Source organism: Aspergillus glaucus, assembly GCF_001890805.1.
Source record: "Aspergillus glaucus CBS 516.65 unplaced genomic scaffold ASPGLscaffold_13, whole genome shotgun sequence".
Classification (NCBI taxonomy): Eukaryota; Fungi; Ascomycota; class Eurotiomycetes; order Eurotiales; family Aspergillaceae; genus Aspergillus; species Aspergillus glaucus.
In genome coordinates, this window is record NW_019170465.1 from 126,667 (window position 1) to 148,977 (window position 22,311).

The 22,311-nt window shown below is 49.6% G+C and overlaps 13 protein-coding genes across 13 annotated transcripts in view; 6 read left to right on the forward strand and 7 right to left on the reverse strand.

Annotated features, from left to right (window-relative positions):
* The window catches only part of ASPGLDRAFT_48302 (uncharacterized protein), a 2,098-nt gene extending 1,001 nt beyond the window's left edge, over window positions 1-1,097 (forward strand). The window contains exon 2 of the mRNA XM_022546871.1: window positions 4-1,097. Within this exon, the coding sequence (XP_022399675.1) occupies window positions 4-837 (834 nt within the window). The 3' untranslated portion in view covers window positions 838-1,097. The remainder of the gene's footprint in view (window positions 1-3) is intronic.
* Window positions 1,098-1,856: 759 nt separating this feature from the next.
* On the reverse strand, window positions 1,857-2,819 carry ASPGLDRAFT_48303 (Zn(II)2Cys6 transcription factor domain-containing protein). Its single transcript, XM_022546872.1, has 2 exons — window positions 2,557-2,819; window positions 1,857-2,485 (listed from the first exon to the last, which is right to left on the reverse strand). Exon 2 carries the CDS (start codon window positions 2,451-2,453, stop codon window positions 1,995-1,997), a length of 459 nt encoding a protein of 152 aa, XP_022399676.1. The 5' UTR covers window positions 2,454-2,485; window positions 2,557-2,819; the 3' UTR covers window positions 1,857-1,994.
* Window positions 2,820-3,309: 490 nt separating this feature from the next.
* Window positions 3,310-3,937, forward strand: ASPGLDRAFT_58784 (uncharacterized protein; the record flags this gene model as incomplete). Its single annotated transcript, XM_022548344.1, has 2 exons — window positions 3,310-3,543; window positions 3,588-3,937. 2 exons carry the CDS (start codon window positions 3,310-3,312, stop codon window positions 3,921-3,923), a joined length of 570 nt encoding a protein of 189 aa, XP_022399677.1. The 3' UTR covers window positions 3,924-3,937.
* Window positions 3,938-4,017: 80 nt separating this feature from the next.
* ASPGLDRAFT_58785 (Con-6 family protein) lies at window positions 4,018-4,645 on the reverse strand. The gene is made up of 3 exons (XM_022548345.1): window positions 4,503-4,645; window positions 4,294-4,446; window positions 4,018-4,226 (listed from the first exon to the last, which is right to left on the reverse strand). The coding sequence occupies exons 1-3, from the start codon at window positions 4,577-4,579 to the stop codon at window positions 4,136-4,138; spliced, it is 321 nt and encodes a 106-aa protein (XP_022399678.1). The 5' UTR covers window positions 4,580-4,645; the 3' UTR covers window positions 4,018-4,135.
* Window positions 4,646-5,165: 520 nt separating this feature from the next.
* Window positions 5,166-5,873, forward strand: ASPGLDRAFT_437485 (uncharacterized protein). Its single transcript, XM_022545878.1, has 3 exons — window positions 5,166-5,239; window positions 5,294-5,431; window positions 5,497-5,873. The coding sequence occupies exons 1-3, from the start codon at window positions 5,230-5,232 to the stop codon at window positions 5,667-5,669; spliced, it is 321 nt and encodes a 106-aa protein (XP_022399679.1). The 5' UTR covers window positions 5,166-5,229; the 3' UTR covers window positions 5,670-5,873.
* Window positions 5,874-5,939: 66 nt separating this feature from the next.
* ASPGLDRAFT_75047 (uncharacterized protein) lies at window positions 5,940-7,018 on the reverse strand. The gene is made up of 3 exons (XM_022549771.1): window positions 6,469-7,018; window positions 6,310-6,393; window positions 5,940-6,271 (listed from the first exon to the last, which is right to left on the reverse strand). Exons 1-3 carry the CDS (start codon window positions 6,743-6,745, stop codon window positions 6,042-6,044), a joined length of 591 nt encoding a protein of 196 aa, XP_022399680.1. The 5' UTR covers window positions 6,746-7,018; the 3' UTR covers window positions 5,940-6,041.
* A 174-nt stretch (window positions 7,019-7,192) lies between these two features.
* On the forward strand, window positions 7,193-8,064 carry ASPGLDRAFT_58788 (uncharacterized protein; the record flags this gene model as incomplete). Its single annotated transcript, XM_022548346.1, has 3 exons — window positions 7,193-7,227; window positions 7,284-7,341; window positions 7,396-8,064. The coding sequence occupies 3 exons, from the start codon at window positions 7,193-7,195 to the stop codon at window positions 7,828-7,830; spliced, it is 528 nt and encodes a 175-aa protein (XP_022399681.1). The 3' UTR covers window positions 7,831-8,064.
* A 1,681-nt stretch (window positions 8,065-9,745) lies between these two features.
* On the forward strand, window positions 9,746-10,726 carry eng2 (putative GPI anchored endo-1,3(4)-beta-glucanase; the record flags this gene model as incomplete). Its single annotated transcript, XM_022550543.1, has 1 exon — window positions 9,746-10,726. A coding segment is annotated over one exon (981 nt), but the record flags the coding sequence as incomplete, so codon positions are not given.
* A 1,480-nt stretch (window positions 10,727-12,206) lies between these two features.
* On the forward strand, window positions 12,207-12,844 carry ASPGLDRAFT_48310 (uncharacterized protein). The gene is made up of 2 exons (XM_022546874.1): window positions 12,207-12,462; window positions 12,528-12,844. The coding sequence occupies exons 1-2, from the start codon at window positions 12,371-12,373 to the stop codon at window positions 12,802-12,804; spliced, it is 369 nt and encodes a 122-aa protein (XP_022399683.1). The 5' UTR covers window positions 12,207-12,370; the 3' UTR covers window positions 12,805-12,844.
* Window positions 12,845-13,796: 952 nt separating this feature from the next.
* Window positions 13,797-17,140, reverse strand: ASPGLDRAFT_128445 (uncharacterized protein; the record flags this gene model as incomplete). The annotated part of the gene is made up of 4 exons (XM_022540801.1): window positions 13,797-14,954; window positions 15,010-16,018; window positions 16,072-16,829; window positions 16,886-17,140. The coding sequence occupies 4 exons, from the start codon at window positions 17,138-17,140 to the stop codon at window positions 13,797-13,799; spliced, it is 3,180 nt and encodes a 1,059-aa protein (XP_022399684.1).
* Window positions 17,141-17,364: 224 nt separating this feature from the next.
* ASPGLDRAFT_48313 (2EXR domain-containing protein) lies at window positions 17,365-18,552 on the reverse strand. The gene has a single exon (XM_022546875.1). It carries the CDS (start codon window positions 18,370-18,372, stop codon window positions 17,545-17,547), a length of 828 nt encoding a protein of 275 aa, XP_022399685.1. The 5' UTR covers window positions 18,373-18,552; the 3' UTR covers window positions 17,365-17,544.
* A 4-nt stretch (window positions 18,553-18,556) lies between these two features.
* ASPGLDRAFT_48315 (putative nuclear distribution protein RO10) lies at window positions 18,557-19,506 on the reverse strand. The gene is made up of 2 exons (XM_022546876.1): window positions 19,151-19,506; window positions 18,557-19,091 (listed from the first exon to the last, which is right to left on the reverse strand). Exons 1-2 carry the CDS (start codon window positions 19,380-19,382, stop codon window positions 18,685-18,687), a joined length of 639 nt encoding a protein of 212 aa, XP_022399686.1. The 5' UTR covers window positions 19,383-19,506; the 3' UTR covers window positions 18,557-18,684.
* A 164-nt stretch (window positions 19,507-19,670) lies between these two features.
* ASPGLDRAFT_36459 (uncharacterized protein) lies at window positions 19,671-22,278 on the reverse strand (the record flags this gene model as incomplete). Its single annotated transcript, XM_022544688.1, has 6 exons — window positions 19,671-19,991; window positions 20,045-20,478; window positions 20,530-21,888; window positions 21,952-21,985; window positions 22,053-22,121; window positions 22,192-22,278. 6 exons carry the CDS (start codon window positions 22,276-22,278, stop codon window positions 19,671-19,673), a joined length of 2,304 nt encoding a protein of 767 aa, XP_022399687.1.
* Window positions 22,279-22,311: the final 33 nt, after the last annotated feature.

Genomic DNA, 22,311 nt, shown 5'->3' on the forward strand with positions numbered 1-22,311 from the left:
CAGGGCTACGGCCGTCCTGGATACGCCCCGGGTACCGCCCCCTACCCTGAATACGCTCCTGGCACCGCCCCGTACCCCGAGGTCACCAAGCGCGACGAGAACGCCGGCGAATACTTTGTCCCCGGCCCTGCCGCTCCTGCCACTGGCTACAACGGTCCCGGATACGGCCGCCAGGGCTTTGCTCCTGGCTCTGCCCCCTACCCTGAGTACGCCGGCGCTGGCCGCTACCCCGGCTTCGCCAAGCGCTCCAATGACGCCCTCACCAACGAGGACCACGACGGAAACTGGATCATCCGCCCGTACCTCGAGCCCGAGCACGACCCTCTCTACGTGACCGTTAACCACGTTGGCAAGCGTGACGAGAACGCCAACAACTACTTCGTCCCCGGCCCCGCCGCCCCCGCCACTGGCTACAACGGCCAGGGCTACGGCCGTCCCGGCTTCGCTCCTGGAACCACTCCTTACACTGAGTACCCCGGCGCTGGTGCTGGCCGCTACCCCGGCGTTGCCAAGCGTGATGAGAGTGCCGGCGAATACTTCGCTCCTGGTCCTGCCGGTCCTACTGCTGGTTACAACGGCCAGGGCTATGGCCGCCCCAACTACGCCCCCGGCACCGCTCCCTACGCCGAGTATGCCCCCGGTACCGCCCCTTACCCCGAGGTCACCAAGCGTGATGAGAATGCCAACGACGCCAACGACTTCTTCGTCCCTGGTCCCGCTGCTCCCGCCAATGGTTACAACGGCCCCAACTCCGGCTATGGCGCTCCTGGCTTCGGCGGTCCCGACTACGGCAACGCTGGTCTCCCCGGCGCTGCTGGTTCCCGCTGGTACGCTTAAGCTGTTGACTGTTGGTTGGCGGTTGATTCGATACGACGCAGCTCCTTTTCTTTTCCTTTCTTTCCCTTCCTTGGAGCGTGGTCGGTGATCTTGTCAGATATGGAGCGGTCTCTTCCGAGTTATATATTTCGGGTATCCATATTAGGATGTAATGGACATAATTCGTTAATGATGCGGAGGATGAATTGACGACTGTCTTTGTTTGTTAGCTTTAGCGGGTTTGTTTTTTTTTTTTTTCTTTTCTTTTCTTTTCTTGTTTTATCTGTCTAGTCACTCCCTTGTGTATATGGTTGCTTTTTTTTTTTTTTTTTTGCAATAAAGTCTCTCCTTGAAATTTCTAGTTCGAAATTGTAAACTTGGTTTTTGATCCATACCCAAGAAAAGTAGCCGAGACTGAAGTCATCATCTGCCATCGACTAAGGCTCGCAGTCTTCGCACGCGCGACTGTCGAAACACTTGAAGGAAGTGCAACTTCGCTTCCTAGGTTCGTTTCGCAGTGAGATAGTTTCAGCCGTATGAGTCCGTGGTTGATAGACCTCCGCGTAGTGGAGAGTTGTAGACGCGAAGGAGGTTGACTCCAAGCCTCCGGGTCGCGCGGGGCCTAGATCGGCGATCTTGGTACGCTAAGCTTAGGGCTGAAGAACGGATGTGGAGCCGATCGCACGAGCGATTTTGTTTTTGATCTCAGGCGTTTAATTCGGATTTTATTGGGGTTCAACTACGGGGGATCAGGGTGATGATAAGTGCATGTGTAAATTACGCGTGGTTGCTTGAATATGTCATGGACTCGGAGTGACGGCTAATCAGACCAGAGCGGTAATACATGGGAAATATGTAAAAGGTAGATGGAAATCGGGCAGACACGTACATACACACACACACACACACACACACACACACACACACACACACACACACACACACACACACACACACAAAAAAAAAAAACATCAAGGAGCCGAGCCGATTTCGGTCTCGGTCTCGGTCTCATGTTACAAATCCCCCCCCCCCCCCCCCCCAAAAAAAACGCCAAGTTATCCTCCCAAGTTTTCGTCTGATCGTTACTGAAATAAATCAAAATCATGAAGCACACGAGGCTTCCTTATCTCCACTGGTCTAGGCAATACACGGGATTGAGCAGCCAGGGACACACAAACTCACGAAGCACACGAGACTTCTTCTTCGTCTTCACTGAGACTGGGCAATACACGAGATTGCGCAGCCGTAGACTGCTTCCGCTTCTTCTTAGATACCCTGAGCGGGTCCACATAGAAGCAAAGTGTCTGTTCACTAAGACACTGCGAGCAATGTGGTCGTTGGCCATCGCAGGGTATTCCGGCCATCCGGCAAGTCTTGCATGGTGAGTTCGTATCATCTGCATCGGACTGTGTCTGTAGTCCCGGGCTGATATCAAACAGCGGAGATGCAGAATGTTCCGGGGCGATTCTGGGAGGACTCGTAACGTTGTACTCGTCGTAGTCGCTTTTGTAGTATGCCACTGGCCAGAACCACTGTGACAGGCGTCTGAAAAAGCCGGACTTTGGCAGATCGTCCTGTCCGAGGGCGGCACAATGCATTGGATTCGAAAAGTGAGGGGTGGTCTGAACGGCGGCCATGTTTCGGTGATATGTGGGGATTATTATGGGTTCTGTTTGCCACGGCGATATAAAGTTAGCATGTATCGATACTAGTGCGTGCAACCTAAAATCCTGTACATACCGGTCGTGATTCAAGTAGTCGGATTCCAATAACGTTGTGATATGAAGAGAGAAGAAAGTCGGACGAGGAGAGGAGAAGCAGGAGCAGCTTAAGAAGAACCAGACAGATGGTGTCTAGTAGACAGCAGCAGTACAGGCAGCCAGAGCCAAAATGAGTCTTATGGCAGCAGTCGATGACAGCTCGAGGGATTAAATGTCATACCCGGAGTGCCATAGCCCAACGACTGCGAGAGACAACGCATCTGACAGATGTTAAGCGCCATTGCCAACTGGACCTGCAGGAGAGAGAAACTTCGGTTGGTTGGATGAAAATGCCGAAAATGCCTGCTGTTACGTCAGATTCGCTTCATCGGGATTCAGGCACAATCGGTGCCTGCAGCGCAGGGATTCGATCAGGTTTGTTTAGAGTTAAACAGTAGAATCAATAAAATATTGCAATCTACATTCTAGTCGCTGTATAAAATAAAATAAATAGTAGGGAATTACTTTAATCCCAATGACAAATGGTCATGTGATGTTCCTGATACCCTGTGAGCCAGCATTCCCCGGATCTTATCTCCGAATGACCTCATTTCGGAAACCCTATCAACCACGCCACATAGCTGGGGGTGACACCTGTGGCGTAACAATGCCAGCTTATATCCCATTGTTCGAGTAATGATACCCCTGACAACCTGTACTACTATGAAGAAAGCTGCATTCGAAACCACTCCCACACTGATCCAAGAAATTCAGGAAATCGACCACCGCTACCATGAGTTCACGCATTTTGGACACCATCAAAGGAGACCACCAGGAGATCGAATCGGTCTACGGCAGACTCAAGCAAGCCAACGATCCCGAAGAACTCACGGCTTATCAGAACAAACTCACCTGGGAAATCGCCCGTCATGCGGTTGGGGAGGAGCTGGTGGTGATTCCGGCAATCGAGAAGTACGTCCGGGTTGGGAGGGACGTGGCTGACAGGGAGCTCCATGAACATCGAGTGGTATGTTACTGTGCTTGGTGGTTACGCCAGCTAATAATGGCCAGATCAAAGAACAATTGAAAAAGTTTCAGAACATGTCCAGTAGTGACTCCGAGTTCCTCCCCACCGCCCAAACTCTCATGTCCCAGGTTCTGGAAAACCACATGGGAGAAACGACAAACGACCTAGTCAAGTTAGAGGGTGCTATCACTCGCGACGAAAGCAACCGTCTTTCCAGATCGTTTAATCGGACCAAGATGTTTGTTCCTACCAGAGCGCATCCTAGCATCCCAGATCGGCCTCCGTTTGAAACAGCCTTGGGGTTGATGACGGCGCCTGTGGACCAGCTGGTGGATGTATTCCGCACGTGGCCTGAGGACGATGTCGATCAAATCGAGTAGGCTTCCCGGTGCTCCTGGTGTCGTACATTCTAATGGGATATTGTATAGGCCGGACGAGGAATTTGGCTATATGAGTCCTAGACATTGTAAATTGCCTCCTATAGAGTGATTCTATAATTAGATTGATAGATGTACAAAAGGATAACACGTTAATGTATACAAAAGTGCATTCATTCTCTATCCATAGTCTTTAAGTGTCAAGTCTTAAGCAATTACTCCTCCGGCTGCTGCTCCACCAATTGATTCAACTGATCACCAGCCTGCTTCTTACCTCTGTCCGTCACACGGGGATTCTGTTGAGCACTTTCATAATACACCCATTAGTATCAAGCCTACCAAACAATCTTCTATCACATCATGATAAACTCACGCCTTCAAACCACTCGCTACACGAGTAGGCTCCTTGTTCCGCTGACGAACTTCATACAGATCCTGCTGCGGTTTGTTCCCGTGGATCTCATTGTCAAGCACGTCTTGCGCGTGCTGCTTGGCTTCGTTGGAGACACGGGGGTTGTGCAGGGTGCTGTCCAAGTAGTCAACTATGCATGCATTCCATCGAAAAGATGGATGCGTACTCACGCTTTATAGCCACGCATGGCGTTGACCATATCCTCTCCGGAAGCGGAGACTTCGTTGTTCTCTCGAGAGTAAGACATTTTCGTTTAGTAGTGGGGACTTATTGGAAATGATCTGATAAATTGGAGTGGAGCCGTGATGATCAGAAAGTATACAGTATGGAGTATGTGATGTAGCAGATGGAGAAGTTGCTTGTTTAGTTCTTTTGGGGGGTTAACGTCATGATTATTGTAAGACAATTGATCTAATTGAGCGTCATCTTGCCACTAGATTTGCAATTTTCCATTGAGCAATATACATTCGTTGAGGGTTACTGTTCGATATACGGAGTACTTCGCAGATCACTTCGTGATGTGTAGTGTCATTAATAGGCATTCTTTTTTCATCAAACGACTATTAACTCTCTGACAATGACCATTTACCTATTAAGCATAATAATTGACTTGTCTAAGATTCTAAGAGAAACATTGTAGTCGCCTTTAAACTCGGATGACGTCCCCGAAACGTCAACCCCCAAACCCTACTCTCTTGACAGTATTTTGACATCAAAGTGGCATTAAGACCAAGATGAAGCCTGTTATATCTCATCTGTAATAGCTACATCATCGCCTTCACGACCGGAGTTATAGTACTCTCAAATCTTCGCCTCGAACGTCCGGACAACTCAGAAAGTCAGCTACAACACATACTCTACTCATATTTCTTTGGAATTAAAGCAGATAACAACAGGATGTCCAACCGTTTTGAAAGAGAAGCCGAAGACCTCTATGAGGCCCAAAACGACGCCTCCCCAGTCGCCGGCAACGTCTATGACAGCAGCTACATCAGCGACACCCGCCCTGAACTTAGAGACCAACTCCCCGTCCAGGCCGACCAGGCGGACTACGACGATCCTGTGCAGCCCCCGTACTCGAACTCAAATCAGCAGCTTGGTATGCATTACATTACGTTTGACATGGATGGAGCATGACTGAGGTTGCTAATGGTGCCTCTACAGAGGAGGATGAAAACGAGGCCATTAACAAATCGAACATTTTGAAGGGTGATCGTACGCGTCATGCTAAGCCGCAGTCTGCGAATAGGTACAATGAGGGACCCGGTGAGGATGACTTGCCTGATTATGTGAGGTATGGTACCTCGGGTGTTTCTGGGACGAAGAGGTTGAGTTAGGTGCGTGGGGGATGGGTTGAAGCTGTGTTTTATAGTTCTTGCATTTGTGTATTATCTTATGAAATTGATGTAATTGTATTGCAGTTGACTAAGTCGATGATTATTCTAGGGTCTAGTAATTACGGTATGTCGTTGGGACTCTCGGCTTAGTGTAGTATGTAGTCTTATCAGTTGCCGATCATAAATGCATGATTTCCTTTTCGGGATTAAAGTATATTCAGACATCAGTCGTAGATGTCAATGTATCACAACTTGTTATTGGAATGGTATTGGTTGTATCCGGTATGCTTGACGTTGATTATCCCCTATATACGTGCATGGCAGATATCTGCCATGTTTAATCATTGGATTATGCCCTTCACGCACCGTAGCTTACACATTCGCCTGGTAGGAAACTTCGCGAGGTCTTCCCTCAAAATCCGCCTCAATAATCCCCTGTCTATCACCAGGTGGGTTCCAGAGCCGAATCATGTCGAACACAGCTGATTCCAGCAGACGCTGCCATTGACCTTGTGTACGCTCCATGCTGTTGCAGAAGACCATCATCTCCCAGTCTGGCATAGCCGGTAGCATTGCGCACCCAGTGTCGGCAAGTATGAATTCTTCGATGATCAATTTCGAGTGGCCCTTTTTTTATAACGGGAAGCGATGTTGTGGGGGATTTTGCGGCAGTCTTCGTCGTTCCAGTCGTGGAGGATGAATTTGAGATAATAAGTGCGCGCGCCTGCAGTGTACATTGTCAGGGGAGATTACAAATAGGGGGAGCGGAGATATAAAGAGGCAATGTAATGTGACGGACCTTTAATAGGCTGCTTGTCGAACAAGTCAAACCCGATCCGTTCAATTGACTGGTCAAGATCCCGAATATCCTCAATCACATGTGGCTGGTCCTCGACAATGAGACGGCCAGAGGCTTCCGGGAACTTCTTAAGGAACGCTTGAATGTCATGGCCGCGGCCTCCAGCTGCATCGACGAGCAATGTATCGCTGATCGTACAATCAAAACCATCGATGACACATTCCTTCACAGGGAACCATTCCAGCCAGCTGGGACGACTTCCTCTGTCCACCTCCATGAACGTATTTCAGACGTCTAAACGCTCTTGGTCCTGGCCGACCCAGACCCAGAGCGATTCGGGGAAGTTTTCGGCATAATTGAATGGTCCGCCCACTGCGCCTTCAGGGTTCTTGTATCCGGTCTGTTGGAGGAATTCTGGAATTTTGACTTCGGGCTGTTATTCAAAAAGCACCGCCATGTCTTCCGAGTTATATTCCCTGCTTCTCGGAAGACTTGTCATTCGCATCTCAAGGCAGAGATCGTAATATGGTAATTGTTCTAGTTTTTCATGGATGATACATCACTGTAAATTTTTTTTTTCTTTTCCCTGCATGTTCTTTTCTCTTCTCTGTTTCTTTGTTCAATTCATTTAGGCGTTATGGGTTGGAGGTCTCTTCTTCTTATAATGCAGACCCATTCGTCCATACTCGTTGCTTGACATCGTTAGCCAGCTGGATTGGCCATGATGGATGCAGAAATCAAGAAAAAGACATTCTCATAGTGTCCTGGACATTTTGCGCCTTTGCGGTGATTTTAGTAACAGCGCGAATCTTCAGCCGTGTGGTACTCACGCAAAATACCGGATGGGATGATGTCTTTATTGTTATCTCCCTGGTACGAATGTCTTCTCTCGTTTAAATTTGATGGAAACTAACAGTCGAATCATAGGCCACTGCCATTGTCTGCTCCTCCCTGGTCACAGTCGGCATCCACTATGGCCTGGGCATGCATCTGCTAGAAATACTAGACCAAGATGACCGAACGATTGCGTTCAAGTACACCATCATTGCGCCAAACTTCTCCATCATGAACACCACAACAGGCAAGATCTCGGTGGTTCTGTTTCTCCTCCGGTTGATGGGTCAAGCGGCAACGAAGACGAAAAGAACCTTCCTTTACGTGTCGACCATCATGTCCATTATCGTTAACGTCATGTACATCGTTGTCCTGATGGGATTGTGCATTCCTGCTGAGAAGATCTGGAATTCTTCCACGCCGGGACACTGCATGAGTTTGATGACACAGTTGGCCATTGGGCTACTTCAGGCTTGTGAGATACCTTCATTCCTATACCCGTATGAGACGTCTGCTAATTACTGTTGAATAACTTACAATGCTTTTACGGATCTGACCTTGGCAATCTTTCCGGTCTTCATCTTCTCGAACGTTCAGCTACCGGTCAGGGCAAATCTCACCATCATAGGTGTTATGGGAGCTGGTGTAAGTACTTACGAAAAAAGCAGCAGCGACTTTGACCACCAAGTGTATTCAGCTGAAGCAGCTTCCGGAAGGAATGCCATGAGTATTTGTATTTATTATTATCCGATATAATTAGACCGTTTTTATCTTGCTCTGCATCGAGTAGACATAATTCTTCATTGTCTCAATACATCTCTCTAGATAATCAAGCCAAAGCCGGTCGCTCTGGTTAAATCAGGATCGGGTGATTGTGTAGTACTGTACTTTCCTGAATAATATATATCATCACAATCGGCAAGCTGTTCTTTCGAACGACCGAAATCTATTGATGGTATAGCTATCCTGATATTGAATCGAAGTCTTTGGGCAATTGTAAACGCCATGCGTGAAAATTTCCACTACACATTGCATCAAGTTTCTCGTGGTCTTTGTAGAGAGTGGTTATTACCCTTTTCGGAAGTGTATAGTTCCGAACGCTCCGTGTATGTTCGTATCTGAAAAAAAAAAAAAAAAAAAAATCTTACAGGAAACGCCATACAATCAGCATCAAGTCACTTTGTTTTTTTGTTCTTTTATGACTGTTGTTTGTCTTTCCCCCCTCTTTCTTTCCTTCTCTTTTGCAAGGCTACGCTTCTGGCACAGACCAACTGCCGTAGCCGTATTCCGGCTTGTGTCGCGATGCACCAGACAAACTTGTTGTCTTGTTTATCTAGATCTATCAAATGAGACATGCTCAATTGTCAATGAGAATTTCCTTTTAGAGGCGTGCTTGGTATTGCAGCCCCTTCCACCCGGGATCTCGATCCTCAACCCCACCACATTCAACCACTCGGGGATGATCTGAAATCTCCATTCGTCGCGCCATGACTTCACAGATCTCCAGTCCGTTCTCCAGATCGATGATTCGATGGTCCTGGAATCTCCGAGATTCCGGAGTGTTGGGAGGGGTGACCAGCAAAGAATGCAGGAGATCGGAGTCGTCCGTGACATTCCACCGTGTCCGCTGTATACAGACCAGGAGAGGCAATTTACTGATCACCTTCTACTAATTCCGGTGCTATTCATAAAAGACAATTGACTTTGGTCCCTGAATCAGTGACAGCCAGTGTTTCATCTACAACAGCACCATTCAGAGATCATCCATGGGACCTGAAGAAAGAAGTTCGGCTGCCCCTGTTTGAGATGATTCGGGGATGTTTCAGTTGCCGACCACACACTTTTTGGGCATCTTATCGCCGGTCCACTCAGCATGCCAGAAAGCCCGAAAAAGAAGAGAATGAAGGATCCCTGGGGTCTGGACTTTACTCGCCGGACGCCGGGAGTAGCGCTGATTTGTGCGTTACATGGCCAAGCAGAGTAACCCTCCAATCCGCGCGCTTCGGGCCCTGAAAAAAAAAAAGAGCCATTGTCGCGTGAATGAACCGCATTGACGGGGATATTAATAGGCACGCTGCTCTTATTGTCCTTCATTATTGAAGATAAAGAACTTTATTGGTCAATGGCGCTGGCTGGGCCGGGTCTTTTTTTCGTCTTGATTGTTTTTATTTGGGCTGATTGTCCCCAGCGTTGGCATCCTTTCTCTCATCCCTCTCTCTTTATTTTGTTATACATTCTTTCTTGTCCCAGGTCCCAGCTAGACTGACGACCGCATTTTCGACTTTCATTCCTTCCCTTCGGACTTTTGTGGCGACCTAGAGGGTTGTATTCCGTTGGTTCCTGCATTTTATCCTCTTCAATTCCTGCCTGGAACCCGGGACTGGCTTCCTTTCCTTCTTCCTCTGAGAGTTGAATAATAGTAATCTTTCTTCTTACAATAATCATGCCTTCTTCCTGGCTTCTGAGCGTCGGGACGCTCCTCGCTTCATCGATTTTCTCCCCCGTTGTGGCTGGTGGCTCGTGGCCGGCTCAGAGCTATCTACTCGCCGAGAAATGGCAAGGCGACTCGTTCTTGGAGCACATCGAGTTCTTCACTGGGGCTGACCCTACCAACGGCTATGTAACCTATCAAAACCAGAGCAGCGCGGAGAGCTCAGGCTTGTTCAAGGTGACCTCCAGCGGGAGTATGTATCTGGGTGTGGACCACACGAATACTCTGGATCCGAACGGCGCGGGACGGGACTCGGTACGAGTTGAAAGTAAACTGTTTTACAAGCAAGGTCTATATATCGTCGACATTGAGCACATGCCCGGGAGTGTCTGTGGTACTTGGCCTGCGTTTTGGTCTGTTGGTCCTCGCTGGCCTCAGGATGGTGAGATCGATATCGTCGAAGGTGTCAACAAGAACGAATACAATGAGATTGTCCTGCACACTAGTGGCTCTTGTGGGATCTCGGCCGACAACGACATGACCGGCACTGTGAGCTCCACGGAGTGTGGTGAGGCCTCTGGCACCATCGGCTGTGTTGTCAAGGGTAAAAATGGTACATCCGGCACTCCGTTCAACGAGCAGGGCGGTGGTGTCTACGCTCTGGAGCGTACCTCTGAATTCATCAAGATCTGGTACTTCCCCCGCGACTCAATCCCCGAGTCGATCACCAAGGGCACACCCGATACGGCTCATTTTGGAACCCCCATGGCGCATCTCCAGGGGTCCTGCGACTTTGGCGAACACTTCTCGGCGCAGAAGCTGATCTTCAACACCGATTTCTGTGGTGACTGGGCTGGTGGTATCTTTGGTCAGGATGGTCTTTGCCCCATGAGCGATCCCAGCGATACGTTCAAAAGTTGCAAGAGCTACGTCGCGCAGAATCCTGAGAAGTACAAGGAGTCGTACTGGGAGATCAACTCGGTGCAGATCTACATGGCTGGCCACCGTCACCATGAATCCAGCCAGGCTGCCTCCGCAGGTACCGCATCCGCCACTAAGGTTCCTACGAGCAGTGCGGCACCGGCAGTTGAATCTACTGTTGCACCAACCACGTCCAGCGTCGCATCTACTAGTGCTGCTTCTGAGACTGTTCCTCCTGTATTTGAGAGTACTCCTGTTGCAGAGTCAACGGTTTCCAGTGAGACCCCTACGCCACCAACGACTCAATCGCCGGTCGAGAGTGTTCCGGCGCCTGACACCAGTGCGCCTGCCCCTGAGACGACAATCACCAGTGAGACCACCTCTGTGGCTCACGAGACGACGCAATTACCGGCCGAGGCTACTTCGACTACTTCATCCGCAGTCCACGCCAAACAGTCCAAATCCCGAAGCACCGTGTACATGACATCGACGACCACAATTTGCCGTCAAGAGTCAGCTAGCTCTACTCCGGTGGGTGCCGTTGGTGCTAAAGAGCCTGAACCTGAGACCTCGCAAGCTAGCCACTCTTCGTTCCCTGCAAACAACAACGTCCAAGAGCACGGTAGCCAGACTCATGCCAGCGAAGCTCCGGCGACATCTACCCCTGTTGCCGAACCGGTTGCTCAGTCGACCACCGAGGCTGGAGCTGGGACTTGTGCTGCTCCACACCCGACGGGTGTTGACGCAGTCGGTGCTTCTGCCCCTGCTTCATCTGAGAGCTCTCCGGCCCCTGTCACCCAAGAACCTGTCACTCAGGCTCCCTCTACCGAGGCCCCTACTGCTCAAGCGCCTGCTACGCATGCTCCTCAATCCTCTGAACCTGCACCATCATCCGCCGCAGCAGTTGAAAACCCCGCTGCTCCCAGCTCTCCTGCACCCGCAACGAGCAATGTCCCTGTGATCTCTTCGACACGTGCATACACGGCTAGCAGCAGCACGCCTTCTACCGTTTCCCATGCTTCCGGTAGCTCCTTCTACCCCGGATATGATGCTTCTGGCACGCCTTCGGGTAGTGGGCCAGTACCGCCTCTCTTCACGGGCGCTGCCAGCAGATTGTCTGTTGAGATAACTGGTGTTCTTGGGGCTGTTGCGATGGCGCTGCTAGTATAACCATGGTTTCCTTTTCCTTCTCTATTCACGACATCCTATAAAGATTATCCATTCATTCGCATTTGGTCCTATTTTGCTGTTTAATCGAGCTCCCTTCTTTTTCTAGACCGTGGGAAATAGTCGTATTTCCAACCCGTTACCGTTGTCTTTATTTTGATATCCAAGCGTCCTAGCATAGATCAGTCCAAAAATAACACTCTACACTCTCGAACTTCCACGATTCAAATTCCTATTATTACTTAGCGTATCATAGCCCCGATCAGATCATCCCCGCCAATCTGCACCTAAGCGCCCTGCCCAAATGCCCAGCGCTTAAGCAAGTCAATCACACTCATATACATTTCAAGTCACCATCCTACATTTACTCATGCAACAATATAATGACCCAACTCAAACCCCTAAGATCCCTCCTCCGCCTCCTCAAGCTCAACAAAAAACCATGCAAAATCCCACTACCCCCAGCAGAACTCTTCCCATCCTCCGAACTAGTAAAGGAAGAAAACGCCCCGCGCTACAACCCCAGACACTTCTACCCCGTTCGTCTACATGAGATATTTAATGATCGGTCGGTATCAGGTTATGAGTAAGTTGGGCTGGGGGATGACTTCGACGGTTTGGTTGGCGATGGGTTTGGATGAGTGCGTACCCCCACCTGCACCTGCACTTCAATTGTCTAGATAGATAGCATGAGTTAACGAGGTAGATGGCGTTGGCGTCCACCACGTCACGTAACGCTTAAAATAAAAACGAATCAGCATGATTACCCCAGTGATGAAGCTGCTAGTAGGGAATTGCGTATGACGCAGCGCGTTTCTAGTACTAATCGTCGGCATCGGGGGTATCAATTTGTGCGTGCGCTGCAGGATAGTTTCTATTTGGAGGGGCCTGATGGTAGGCACGTGTGTATGGTTTTTGATACGTTGAAAGAGCCGCTTTGGAATATTGAAGAAGCGGTTCGTGAGGAGTGTTTTGCCGGATGATGTGTTGAAGCTGGTGGTGCATATGATGTTGCAGGGGTTGAAGTATTTGCATACGGAGTGTCATGTCATCCATACAGATGAGTTGAGCTCTGGGGGCTATGGAAGAGTTGATGCTAAACGAAACAGATCTAAAAGAAGACAACATCCTAATGGCCCTCAATTACCAAAGCATCCTAAACGGCGTTGCACAAGACGAGACAATCGCCCCTCTCCCCCAGAAACACGTCGACATCGACGGGCACTAACGAACGATATATCTCCCCCGAAATGCATTCGGATCAACTCAGGGAATAGGAATACCAGTAATCACGGACTTCGGACTAGCAGTTCGTGGCGACGAACAGAAGTATCACTATTATCCCACTCAGCCGGATCTTTAATCTGCGTCAAGAGGTCGTGCTCAAGACCGGGTGGAGTTATAGTGCTGATGTTTGAAATCTAGGGGTCTTGGTAGGTCTGGTTTTTGTTTTTCTTGAGATAAAGGAAGGGTGCTGGCGATGTAGATGTGGAATTTACTTCAAGGGACTACGCTCTTTCAAGCGATTCAGCCTGACGGGGTTTCGTTTTCAGACGAGCAACATCTGGCGAATGTCATTGCGTTACTGGGTCCTCCACCAAGGGACTTGATTGAACGGGGGAGGGAGAATTTGCGGTATTTCGATGATCATGGTGAGTTAAAAATTGTATGTGTTGGCCACATTGCTAATGGATTATCTGGTCCAGGGAAATTCAAGTATCCCGAACTCGTTCCCAAGGATGCAAGATTAGAGCAATTACTGGACCGCATTGAAGGGGACGAGAGGAGTGCATTTTTTGATTTTATGTCGAAAACGCTGCAGTGGCTTCCTGAGGATCGAATGACTGCTGCGGAGTTACTATCTCATCCTTGGGTACATATTGGTATTTGAATTTCGGCAATTCTATAATTCAAACTATAACCTAGATGGTACCAGAAACAAAACTTATGTGCACACACAGAGAATATAGTCATCCTAATCCCACCTCCTCAACCAATCCCTCGCATAACACTCCAAAACCCCATCCTCAATAATCCGCAAGCGACCCTCCCGCAAACTCACACTATCCCTCTCAGCCTTCCCAGTGAGAAACCTCTTTTCTTGTTGCTCAGGTCCCGATGCGTTGCTATACGTTGCCTCGTAATGCGCTGTCAACTTCACAGCGGGGTTAACGAGCTCTTCACCACGTGCTTCGCTGTCTCGTAGCATCTTCAGCCAGGTCTGAAACGGCACGGTTTTGAACTCGAAGCCGTTTTCTTGAAGGGCCATGAGGAGGGATGACCAAGTGAATGTATGTGGATTGCAGAGGTTGTAAGCGGTGTCATCCTCATCCTCAACCATCGAATAAGCCGAACCACCACTACTATCACTCCTTGGCGAGTGAGGCCGCGATACACACTCACAAGCCTCCGAAATCTCAACAATACCCCTCGCAAGTACATCAACCGGCAACCAAGAACACTCTGTATCCAACTCCGGAAGAACCTTCAACGTAACCGCAGACCGAATCATCAACGGAATAGCCTCAGAGTCATTCCAAAGACCCTTCTCAGAATGTCCCGAGACCTGTCCGATGCGGAGAGTATAAGCCCTTGCGCCTGATTTTCGGGCGTTGCTGACGATATGCTCGCCTATCAGCTTGGAGCGTCCGTAGCCCATGTCTAGTGCGCTGTGGGGATCGGGGATTGGTTTCTCGGGGATTTCGGGGGATGGTGAGCCCAGTGCTGTTGAGACGGATGAGCAGAAGAATAGTGCTGCGGGCGTGGGTTGGTGGACTGATAGTGAGAATTGTACGAGGTTGTGGAGGCCTTTGATGTGTGGTTTGAAGGTGGATAGTGGGAGATTGAAGTTGACAGGCCATGCGGAGTGGATTATGAGGGAGACTGATTGTTGCATTTTGTGAAGTGTTTCTTTGTCAATGCCGAGGTTGGGTTTGTCGAGAGTGCTGTTTAGTGCGATTATCTTTTGGACTTGGGAGGTTGGGACTTGTAGATCCTTTTGCGATAGGGTGTTGAGGATTGCGTCCATCGGGTTTGTCCTGCGCGTGAGGCAGTACACTGCGGATATGCTGTCGTCGTTCAAAAGAGTGACCAGGATATGGGCTCCGATAGAACCAGTGGCACCGGTTAAGATCTGACCAATGATTAGAAACAGTGATGCGGAGGTATAGGAAGGGGTGTAAACATACCACGCTCTTCTCCTTGACAGACTCTAGACTCGGACTATGTTGATGGAATGAAGAGTATTTCTCGATCAACTTGAGCATCAGCGAGACTTCATCTTCGGCCGTCGTCTGTCGTCCACTCTGGACAGCACAAACATACTTCGCGAGACGGGCAACGCTCCCAGTTTCGAAAACAACATTCTGGCTGATCGCACCGCTATCCGCAACCTTGAAATCCCTCAGAATCAAGCGTCGCAAGTGAATCGCCTTCAAGCTGTCGACTCCCTGACTGAAAAGATCGACATCTGCGTCTGAGATCGAAAGTCCAATTTCCTCCTGACAAAGTTTCATCAGGCGGGCTTCCGTAGCCGGAATATCCAACTCGAGTGTACCTCCTTCGCCCTTATCAAGACTGGTATACATGTTTTCTATTACTTCGGCATATTTCATGTACACCTGCGTACGAATAATCGAGCCTTTATCTGTCCGTGGACATGGAGCATCGTGAGGGATGACGGTGACCATCTCCCGAGCAACCTGTGAAAATTGCTCGGCTCTGGAATTTGCCTCTTGAATCGTTGGCCATATGGAGTCGAAATATTCCTCATCAGAAAGACCCTTGGACTCCTCAGAGCGAAAAACGAGTAGCCCAGGAACCGCCTTCCCAACGCCAGCCACAACGGCTTCCTGGACCAGTGGATTTTGCTTAATAGTGCCTTCAATCGGCAGAGGGAGGACCTTTTCGCCATTGACCAGCGTGATACGGTCATCTAGTCTGCTGATGTACTTCCATCGACTGGGGATGGTTGGATGAGGTTCGAAGACGTCGCGGGAATGGTAAGAACCCGGAGGATCGTCGGAATTCGTCAGACTTAATGCTGGAAGACCAGCCAGATATACGGCTTCATACAGGGAATTGCCAATTGGTTTCATCCATATAAATTGCTGGAGGCCATCGTCGAATCGCAGATAATTCCAGTACGGATCGTCTTTTGGGCGGGAGAAGGAGTCGGCAACAGTGCCTGATTCGGTTCTATACTGGTATCAGCATTTATTCGGATGAAGTAAGGAGGAAGGTTGGCTTACGAGCCAAACTGAACACCGAGTGGCACTCCCTCGTGCACCAATCGGTCGCCCAACTCATCAGGACAGGCAGCGCCGCCGTAGGTGACGAGCTTGCATTTCTGCAGCAGTTCAACACCGCGAGGATCGTCTGACAGCATTTGCAATATATACGGGACTGCGTGTACAGACTCTGGCTTTGCTTCTTTAATGGCTGCAATCAGGCCTCCAGCAGTCAGGGGTAGTGAGACATTCCACATGAATGCCGTCTTTCCCATGTACATAGTTGGTAGGTATTTGCAGATACCGAATGAATGGAACCAAGGGAGTGGGATGAACGCCGTCATTTCTGATCCCCGTATCATAAAAATCTTCAGTACTTTATGGGTGAGGAAGATGGGCTTTGGAAATCCAGTTGATCCAGACGAATGCATTATAATTGCGGTGCTGCTCTCTTGTTCTTCTTGAGAACGGATTCTTTTCGACGAGACGGATGGCAAGACTTGTGCTTGGCTTAAAGACGCTCTTTGGATTATAGGGCGACATACAATCACCTTCAACCTCAATACCTCGCCTATAGTCGTTCGGATACTGGGGGACTGTCCGTAGAGAATGGTGTCACAACCAACAACATCGAGCAAAGAAACACAAGCGGCGGCGGAGAGACGAGTAGACAATAACATGATGGCATATCCCAGCCGACTGAGGGCAAATAAGGTGATAATCATATTTAGATCTGAAGGTGTGAACAGTGCCACGACAGACTTATAATTATTCTGTAGCTGATAATACATGAGCAAGAATATAGCTCAGAGAGCTTCTTCGATACAAAGCTTACCGGTCTGAAGCCATGGTTTATCAGAACCCGGGCAGCCTGGTCAATCATTGCATCCAGATCCCGTCCAGTAAAATATTCGTATGATGCAGGATCATTTTCAAAACTTGGATGTGCGAGGATAGGCTGTTGGGTTTCATCTGCTGCTCGCAGTCGAATGAGATCATCAAGGACATGCGGGTTACCAAAGCGTTTGAATAGCTGCTCTGGAGTCGAGATGATACTCTGTAAGGCGTCTTCACAATTTTTGGTGGCCATCATAGGCGAAATTATCCTAGGGAATCTTCTGTACGACTGTTTTTAGGGTAGCAAAATGAGCTTGATCGATACTCAAAGTCGGAGGCACTGCGGGATTTATATGAGTTTTAGTACTCCGTAATTTTTTTTTTCCCTTTGAAACCTGTTTAGCTTTTGGTCTGTCACTTGGTGCCCTTCATTTTCAACATACGGGGTAATTACTCCGTGGTATGGATTGGTTCCTGTGGGGCTGGGGGCTGAGGTATGGGCGCAGCTGAAGCCGAAGTATCTGCCCAGATGACATTCACAAAACAGGCTAGCAGATAAACAACAAAGGAAATATAGAAGGGTTGAGCTGATCATGACCATGCATATTGGGAAATATCGAAAAAACCACACATAAAGGATCACATAAAACCATGCAGTCATCTCCGAACAGTACAGACAGGCCGGATTTCGAGACTGCGGATATCTTCGCTCACGAGCCCGGGGATCAGCTTTTTGCTACCCTCCTCAATGCGCCGGTACAATGCCTCATCACCAAAGTACTTGCCGTCTCGCCAGTCAAAGCATTGGCGGTTGGGATCCCAGCACAGGGCCCTTCCCTGTTCAGGTCTCTCAGGCCCCCACTGCGGCTGAACCTTCAGCTCATGGTCTGTAAACTCCGGCGGTGTATTGACGATGACGAACAACACTTTGAGACAACTGAACTCCCTAAATATATCAACTAGCGGGTCGTCATCCGCCGGGAGCAGCGCCTCATGGACGGCGAAATAATAGAAAAACGAATAAGGGAACGTGACGAAGTGATCAAAAAGATCCGGTTCTTCCATTCGATCACACGTCTCCGAGTAAAAGTCGTACAATCGTTCTGGCATAATATATAGTGCGTCACAGTTTGGATTAAATGGGCGTGTAAAGATATGGCATTGTCGACTTTCGCAGAAGCGTATATTGATGTTTTGTTGGCGGGCCCAGGCCAAGGTAATGCTGCGGGCTTCGTGGTTGACGAAGACCAGCGGTAGCTCGAGTTGAATATTGTCTAATAAGTCATGGCGAAACTCCATCCATATGTCCGGATGGGGTCCTGGGCAATAACCCTCATCGGATGGTGATAGCCATCGAGGGTGCCAACATCCCCTTTTGTAGGGGTACAAGGCAGGCTGCTCCTCTTCTGGCAAAGCGTCACGCCATATCTGTGTGCGAAGCTCGGGAGGGAGATTCAAAAAAAGAGGAAATGTAGAAGAGTTCATGGTTTTGGATTATCTGCCTATCTGCCTATCTGGCTTCTGGTGAAAGGCTGTGCGTGGTGACAGATGGGCCGAAGACCGTTTGTTTAGAGCATTGTTCTCCGACCGAGTCGGAGCATTAAGCCCACTGCAAGCAGCCTCACTGTCGTTATATCGAGAAATATTACAGATGATAAAATGGTAGAGTGTCCAGCTCGGAGCATTATTTTTATTTCTCCGTTCCTCAGAAATATACTTGTACTTTGTAAAGACAACAAACCGGGTATCCAAACTCCATACACAACTGATAAAAAGACACTCCCCCATAGTCAAAAATCAAATCTCCTTCTCCCTCCTCACCCTCCCAACCTCCCCCCTCCGAACCTCCCTCTCCACATCCACCAGTCTCCCCTCCCACTCAGCCCAACACTCCCCACTCCCCAGAAGCCCAACTTCATACCACCTCTGCAATGCCTTCGCAGTCCTAACTCTCAGCTCCGATATAACCTTCGCCTGTTCATCCTGGCCCTTCGACACACGATCGATCTGCGGTTGTAGCTGGATTAACGCGGCGGATGTCGAAGCGTCGGGGATGGGGAGGTCGTTGAGGGATGTGAGGCGGGAGGCGGTTTCGGGGAAGGCGGAGGCGTAGGAGAGGACGATTGAGGCGAGGTTTTGGGTTGTTAGGGTTTCGGGGAGGGTGTCTGGGGGTGTGGTGTGAAAGAGGTCGGGGAAGCGGTCGTCTGTTATCCAGGTTAGTGGTCTGTCAAGGGAAAGGTATGGGGAGTTGGGGAAGACGTACGCAGTTGGATTACATCGTATATGGCTGGAATGTTCCTGCTGAGCCTCTCGAGGTTCTTTTCGAGGCGGAAAAGACGGCGCGAGACAGTTTCGTCGAGGTTATCGGGCTTTAAGGGTAGTGAGGGTTCGCCGGTCCAGTGGGAGTCGCCGGTGAGGAGGTATGAGAGGCGGCGGAGACGCGATTCGAGGAGTTCAATTGTTGCGCTTGCCACGGCGTCACTTTCAAGAGTCATTCTTTTTATTTCAAGGGGGCCAATGGTGAGTTGTGTCTTGAACGGTTGTTGATGTTGTCCGTCAACTCCCCGAAGATCACGGAGTGAAGGTGCAAACAAAACAAACACCGGGGAAGTTGGGTCGAAAGTAGGTTTACATATGGCTAGGAATTGCACAACTTCATGGTATGGCTAATTCGTATAAACACTTGTGGTTTACCTTTACCTATGTACAAATATTGCATGTCGTGTCTAACACATGCATGCATCGTCAAATCATTCACGCGTGAGTTTCTCATATCATAGAAATCATTCAGCTTTCGATCCATCAGCATCATTGGATCCAGGGCCACCAGGGCCAGACGTTGGCGGAGCAGCGAATCCATGGCTTTGACTCAGGAAGCCTCCGCCTTTCTCCTGCATCTCTGGTCCTACAGGATCCGCCTCGTTATCAAAGGATGCAACCTGGTAGTCGAAAACGTTCACTTTCGGATGACCAGCGTCTTGCGAAGTCGTGGCTCCCTGGGCCTGAGCAGGGGCATTGGGGAAGTCATTTGAAGCCGGTTGCTGCGTGGTCCTTGCTTCCTGTAATTCGGCCTCAAAGGCTTGGCTATCGGCATCTACGAATCGCTATCATGGTGTTAGTAGATGCGTCTGAAAAAAGAAACCAAGTATCATCTTACTTGGAGTGGTGCTTGGATTTGGTCTTCCTGGGCCGTCACTGCATTGACACTTGCGTATACAAGCAAGACTGATTTCGACTCCTCGCGCGCAGCTCGAAGGACTTCTATCTCGCGGACCTTGCGTGCCGTATACCCGATGACATCTGTATTGCTTGGTGCAGCATGACTACCACGATCAGACTCTGCTTGTTGTGTCTTCGCATCTTCTGTCGAAAAGCTGATACGCCACCATTGCCATTCGTCGCCTGTTCTTGCATCGCTCTCCTGCGCATTCTCACGGGGCCGAAGGACGTAGGTAATATGTGGCTGGGTGCATACGCCTCGTAGCGTGTACTTATGGTGAGGTGGTTCATCTGGAGATGCTGATGGCTCGGTGAGAATCTTCGAATATCCTCGAAGGGCTTCAATGGCGCCCTGTTTGCGTGATTCCAATTCTATTCAAGTCAGCCATGGTTCTGAATTTGGACCGGAAGCCTGAAACTTACCTTGTAGCTTGTTCTCGATTTTATTCGATATCGATTTCAGCTCCTCGGCTAATCGTTGTGCCTCAGTACTTGCGGATTCAGGCGTCACCGATGCATCGCTGGTTCCACTTGCAAGACCTTTGGACAGGAATTGAGAAGCAGCGACAGCAGCTTTCTCCAAGGTTTCTTTTGATCCCAGTCCCTTATGAACGAGAGACTTGGACACAGAGAACTGGTTCAAAAGATGCTCCGTCTTGAATATCTCTTCGTAAATACGAAGTCTCTCTGACCGGAACTCACGAGCAAACTCTCTGGCACCAGTAAGATATCGATCCGGGTAGAAGACAGCAGGAATCTTCACATCAACGGAATCTGCAGAGCTTTCCAGACGAATCGTAAGAACCTCTGCAACGTTTTCGAGCCACACGTCGTCGAGTTCGTCACCGGGTCGGTCCGACCACATCGCACGATCCAGGACATCATAGAGCGTTTGGCCATGTTCAGGCTCCACAAATGGATCCAAGCTGAAGAACTCCTTATGGATAGGCGTGTCGTGCACAGAGAGCGGGCGTTTATGTGCGTTCGATGAGAACACACTCACGGATTGGTTTCCTGGATCTGCCCTGGCGGCGGACCCTTGCCATGTCTCCAGAAACTTTCCGACACTGCCTTCTGAATAGGAAGACATACTCTTAAGGCTAGCCAGAGCGTCACTACTACCGAAAGACCGGTTTGTCGAGTCCAGAAATGCCATCAACCTCTGCGCCTCGTATAAAATATCGTCCCAATTGGTATCCCCGTCCTGTACATCCTGCATAGTCACGATCTTGGGAAGACTGATCGGATGTCCATTCCACCACTGCGGATCATGACCGTAATTTGGAAGCATGCGATTCCTGAACAAAAGCGCTTCTCTCGCAAGCGGGATTGAATGCAGGATCGTGATCAATCCTCCCAGGTACTGGTTATCCGGGGAAGGGCGTAGAAATGCTGGTTCGTTGTTCACTCTCCTGCGGTCTTCCGGGTCAGGGCTAATAACAATCTCTCGCGAGGTGGGGTTGAATAAAGTCATCGCCCAGTTGCCTTCGTCGTAATGATCGCGGGTCGCTTCTCCGAACTTTCCTCTCTGCGTAGTGGTGACCCCTGTTTCCTGCTGACCAAGGTTCTGGTTCAACGACATGGCGACGGCTTGCTGGAGCTCCTGCTCTTCCCGCTCCGACAGCGTCATCCCTTGTCCAGTGTTCGAGGCGCTGGGTGCCGGCGGTTGGTATTCGTTCATGGGTAGCTCGTTCATGTTTATCCTCGATGGCGGACGTGACGGAGGAGCAGTTGCGTGTGGTCCCGAGGTTGGAACGGGGTCTGCATGTTCGACCTGGAATGCTATATGACAGGTCCGTCAGCAAATGTTAACCACCGGTCCGCGTTTGAGCCTGGCAGACATACACGACATCTGTTGGTCATTGTCAAATCCACTTGTCTGTATAGGACCAAGTTCACCGATTAGTCCCTGTTTCCGCACATCGAGCGCATCGTGGGCATTTCACCTGTGTCTGGGGCCCTGTCGGATCTTCGAAATAGGCATTGATGGCTTTGTTCGAATTGTTGTCGTTCGCCTGTGTAAGAGAGCATAGAGAGTTGTATTAGCTTTAGGATATCGTCTAAAGTCGATCACAATCCACTCACCTTGAGGAAGCTGATAGCTTGTTCGCGCGTTGTGCTTGTGAAGCTAACGAAGTTCTCGATAGCTTCCTCTGACGGTTCGACGGCCATCTTGAGGTTTTCTGGCCTGGCAGCGCGATGAGA

Excerpts from the sequence above, each read along its gene's own strand:
- ASPGLDRAFT_437485 (XM_022545878.1), top strand. Across the intron at positions 5,432-5,496 it reads GAACTCAAATCAGCAGCTTG|AGGAGGATGAAAACGAGGCC; the intron begins GTATGCATTACA and ends GTGCCTCTACAG.
- ASPGLDRAFT_58785 (XM_022548345.1), bottom strand. The coding sequence starts at position 4,579 with ATGTCTTACTCTCGAGAGAACAACGAAGTCTCCGCTTCCGGAGAGGAT. Across the intron at positions 4,447-4,502 it reads GCCATGCGTGGCTATAAAGC|CACCCTGCACAACCCCCGTG; the intron begins GTGAGTACGCAT and ends CTACTTGGACAG. Across the intron at positions 4,227-4,293 it reads GTAGCGAGTGGTTTGAAGGC|TGCTCAACAGAATCCCCGTG; the intron begins GTGAGTTTATCA and ends GTATTATGAAAG.
- ASPGLDRAFT_48315 (XM_022546876.1), bottom strand. The coding sequence starts at position 19,382 with ATGACTCTTGAAAGTGACGCCGTGGCAAGCGCAACAATTGAACTCCTC. Across the intron at positions 19,092-19,150 it reads ATACGATGTAATCCAACTGC|ACGACCGCTTCCCCGACCTC; the intron begins GTACGTCTTCCC and ends CCTGGATAACAG.
- ASPGLDRAFT_48303 (XM_022546872.1), bottom strand. The coding sequence starts at position 2,453 with ATGGCCGCCGTTCAGACCACCCCTCACTTTTCGAATCCAATGCATTGT.
- ASPGLDRAFT_48310 (XM_022546874.1), top strand. The coding sequence starts at position 12,371 with ATGAGATATTTAATGATCGGTCGGTATCAGGTTATGAGTAAGTTGGGC. Across the intron at positions 12,463-12,527 it reads TTGGCGATGGGTTTGGATGA|ATGGCGTTGGCGTCCACCAC; the intron begins GTGCGTACCCCC and ends TTAACGAGGTAG.
- ASPGLDRAFT_48313 (XM_022546875.1), bottom strand. The coding sequence starts at position 18,372 with ATGAACTCTTCTACATTTCCTCTTTTTTTGAATCTCCCTCCCGAGCTT.
- ASPGLDRAFT_75047 (XM_022549771.1), bottom strand. The coding sequence starts at position 6,745 with ATGGAGGTGGACAGAGGAAGTCGTCCCAGCTGGCTGGAATGGTTCCCT. Across the intron at positions 6,394-6,468 it reads CGACAAGCAGCCTATTAAAG|GCGCGCGCACTTATTATCTC; the intron begins GTCCGTCACATT and ends TGTACACTGCAG. Across the intron at positions 6,272-6,309 it reads CCCCCACAACATCGCTTCCC|AATTCATACTTGCCGACACT; the intron begins GTTATAAAAAAA and ends TGATCATCGAAG.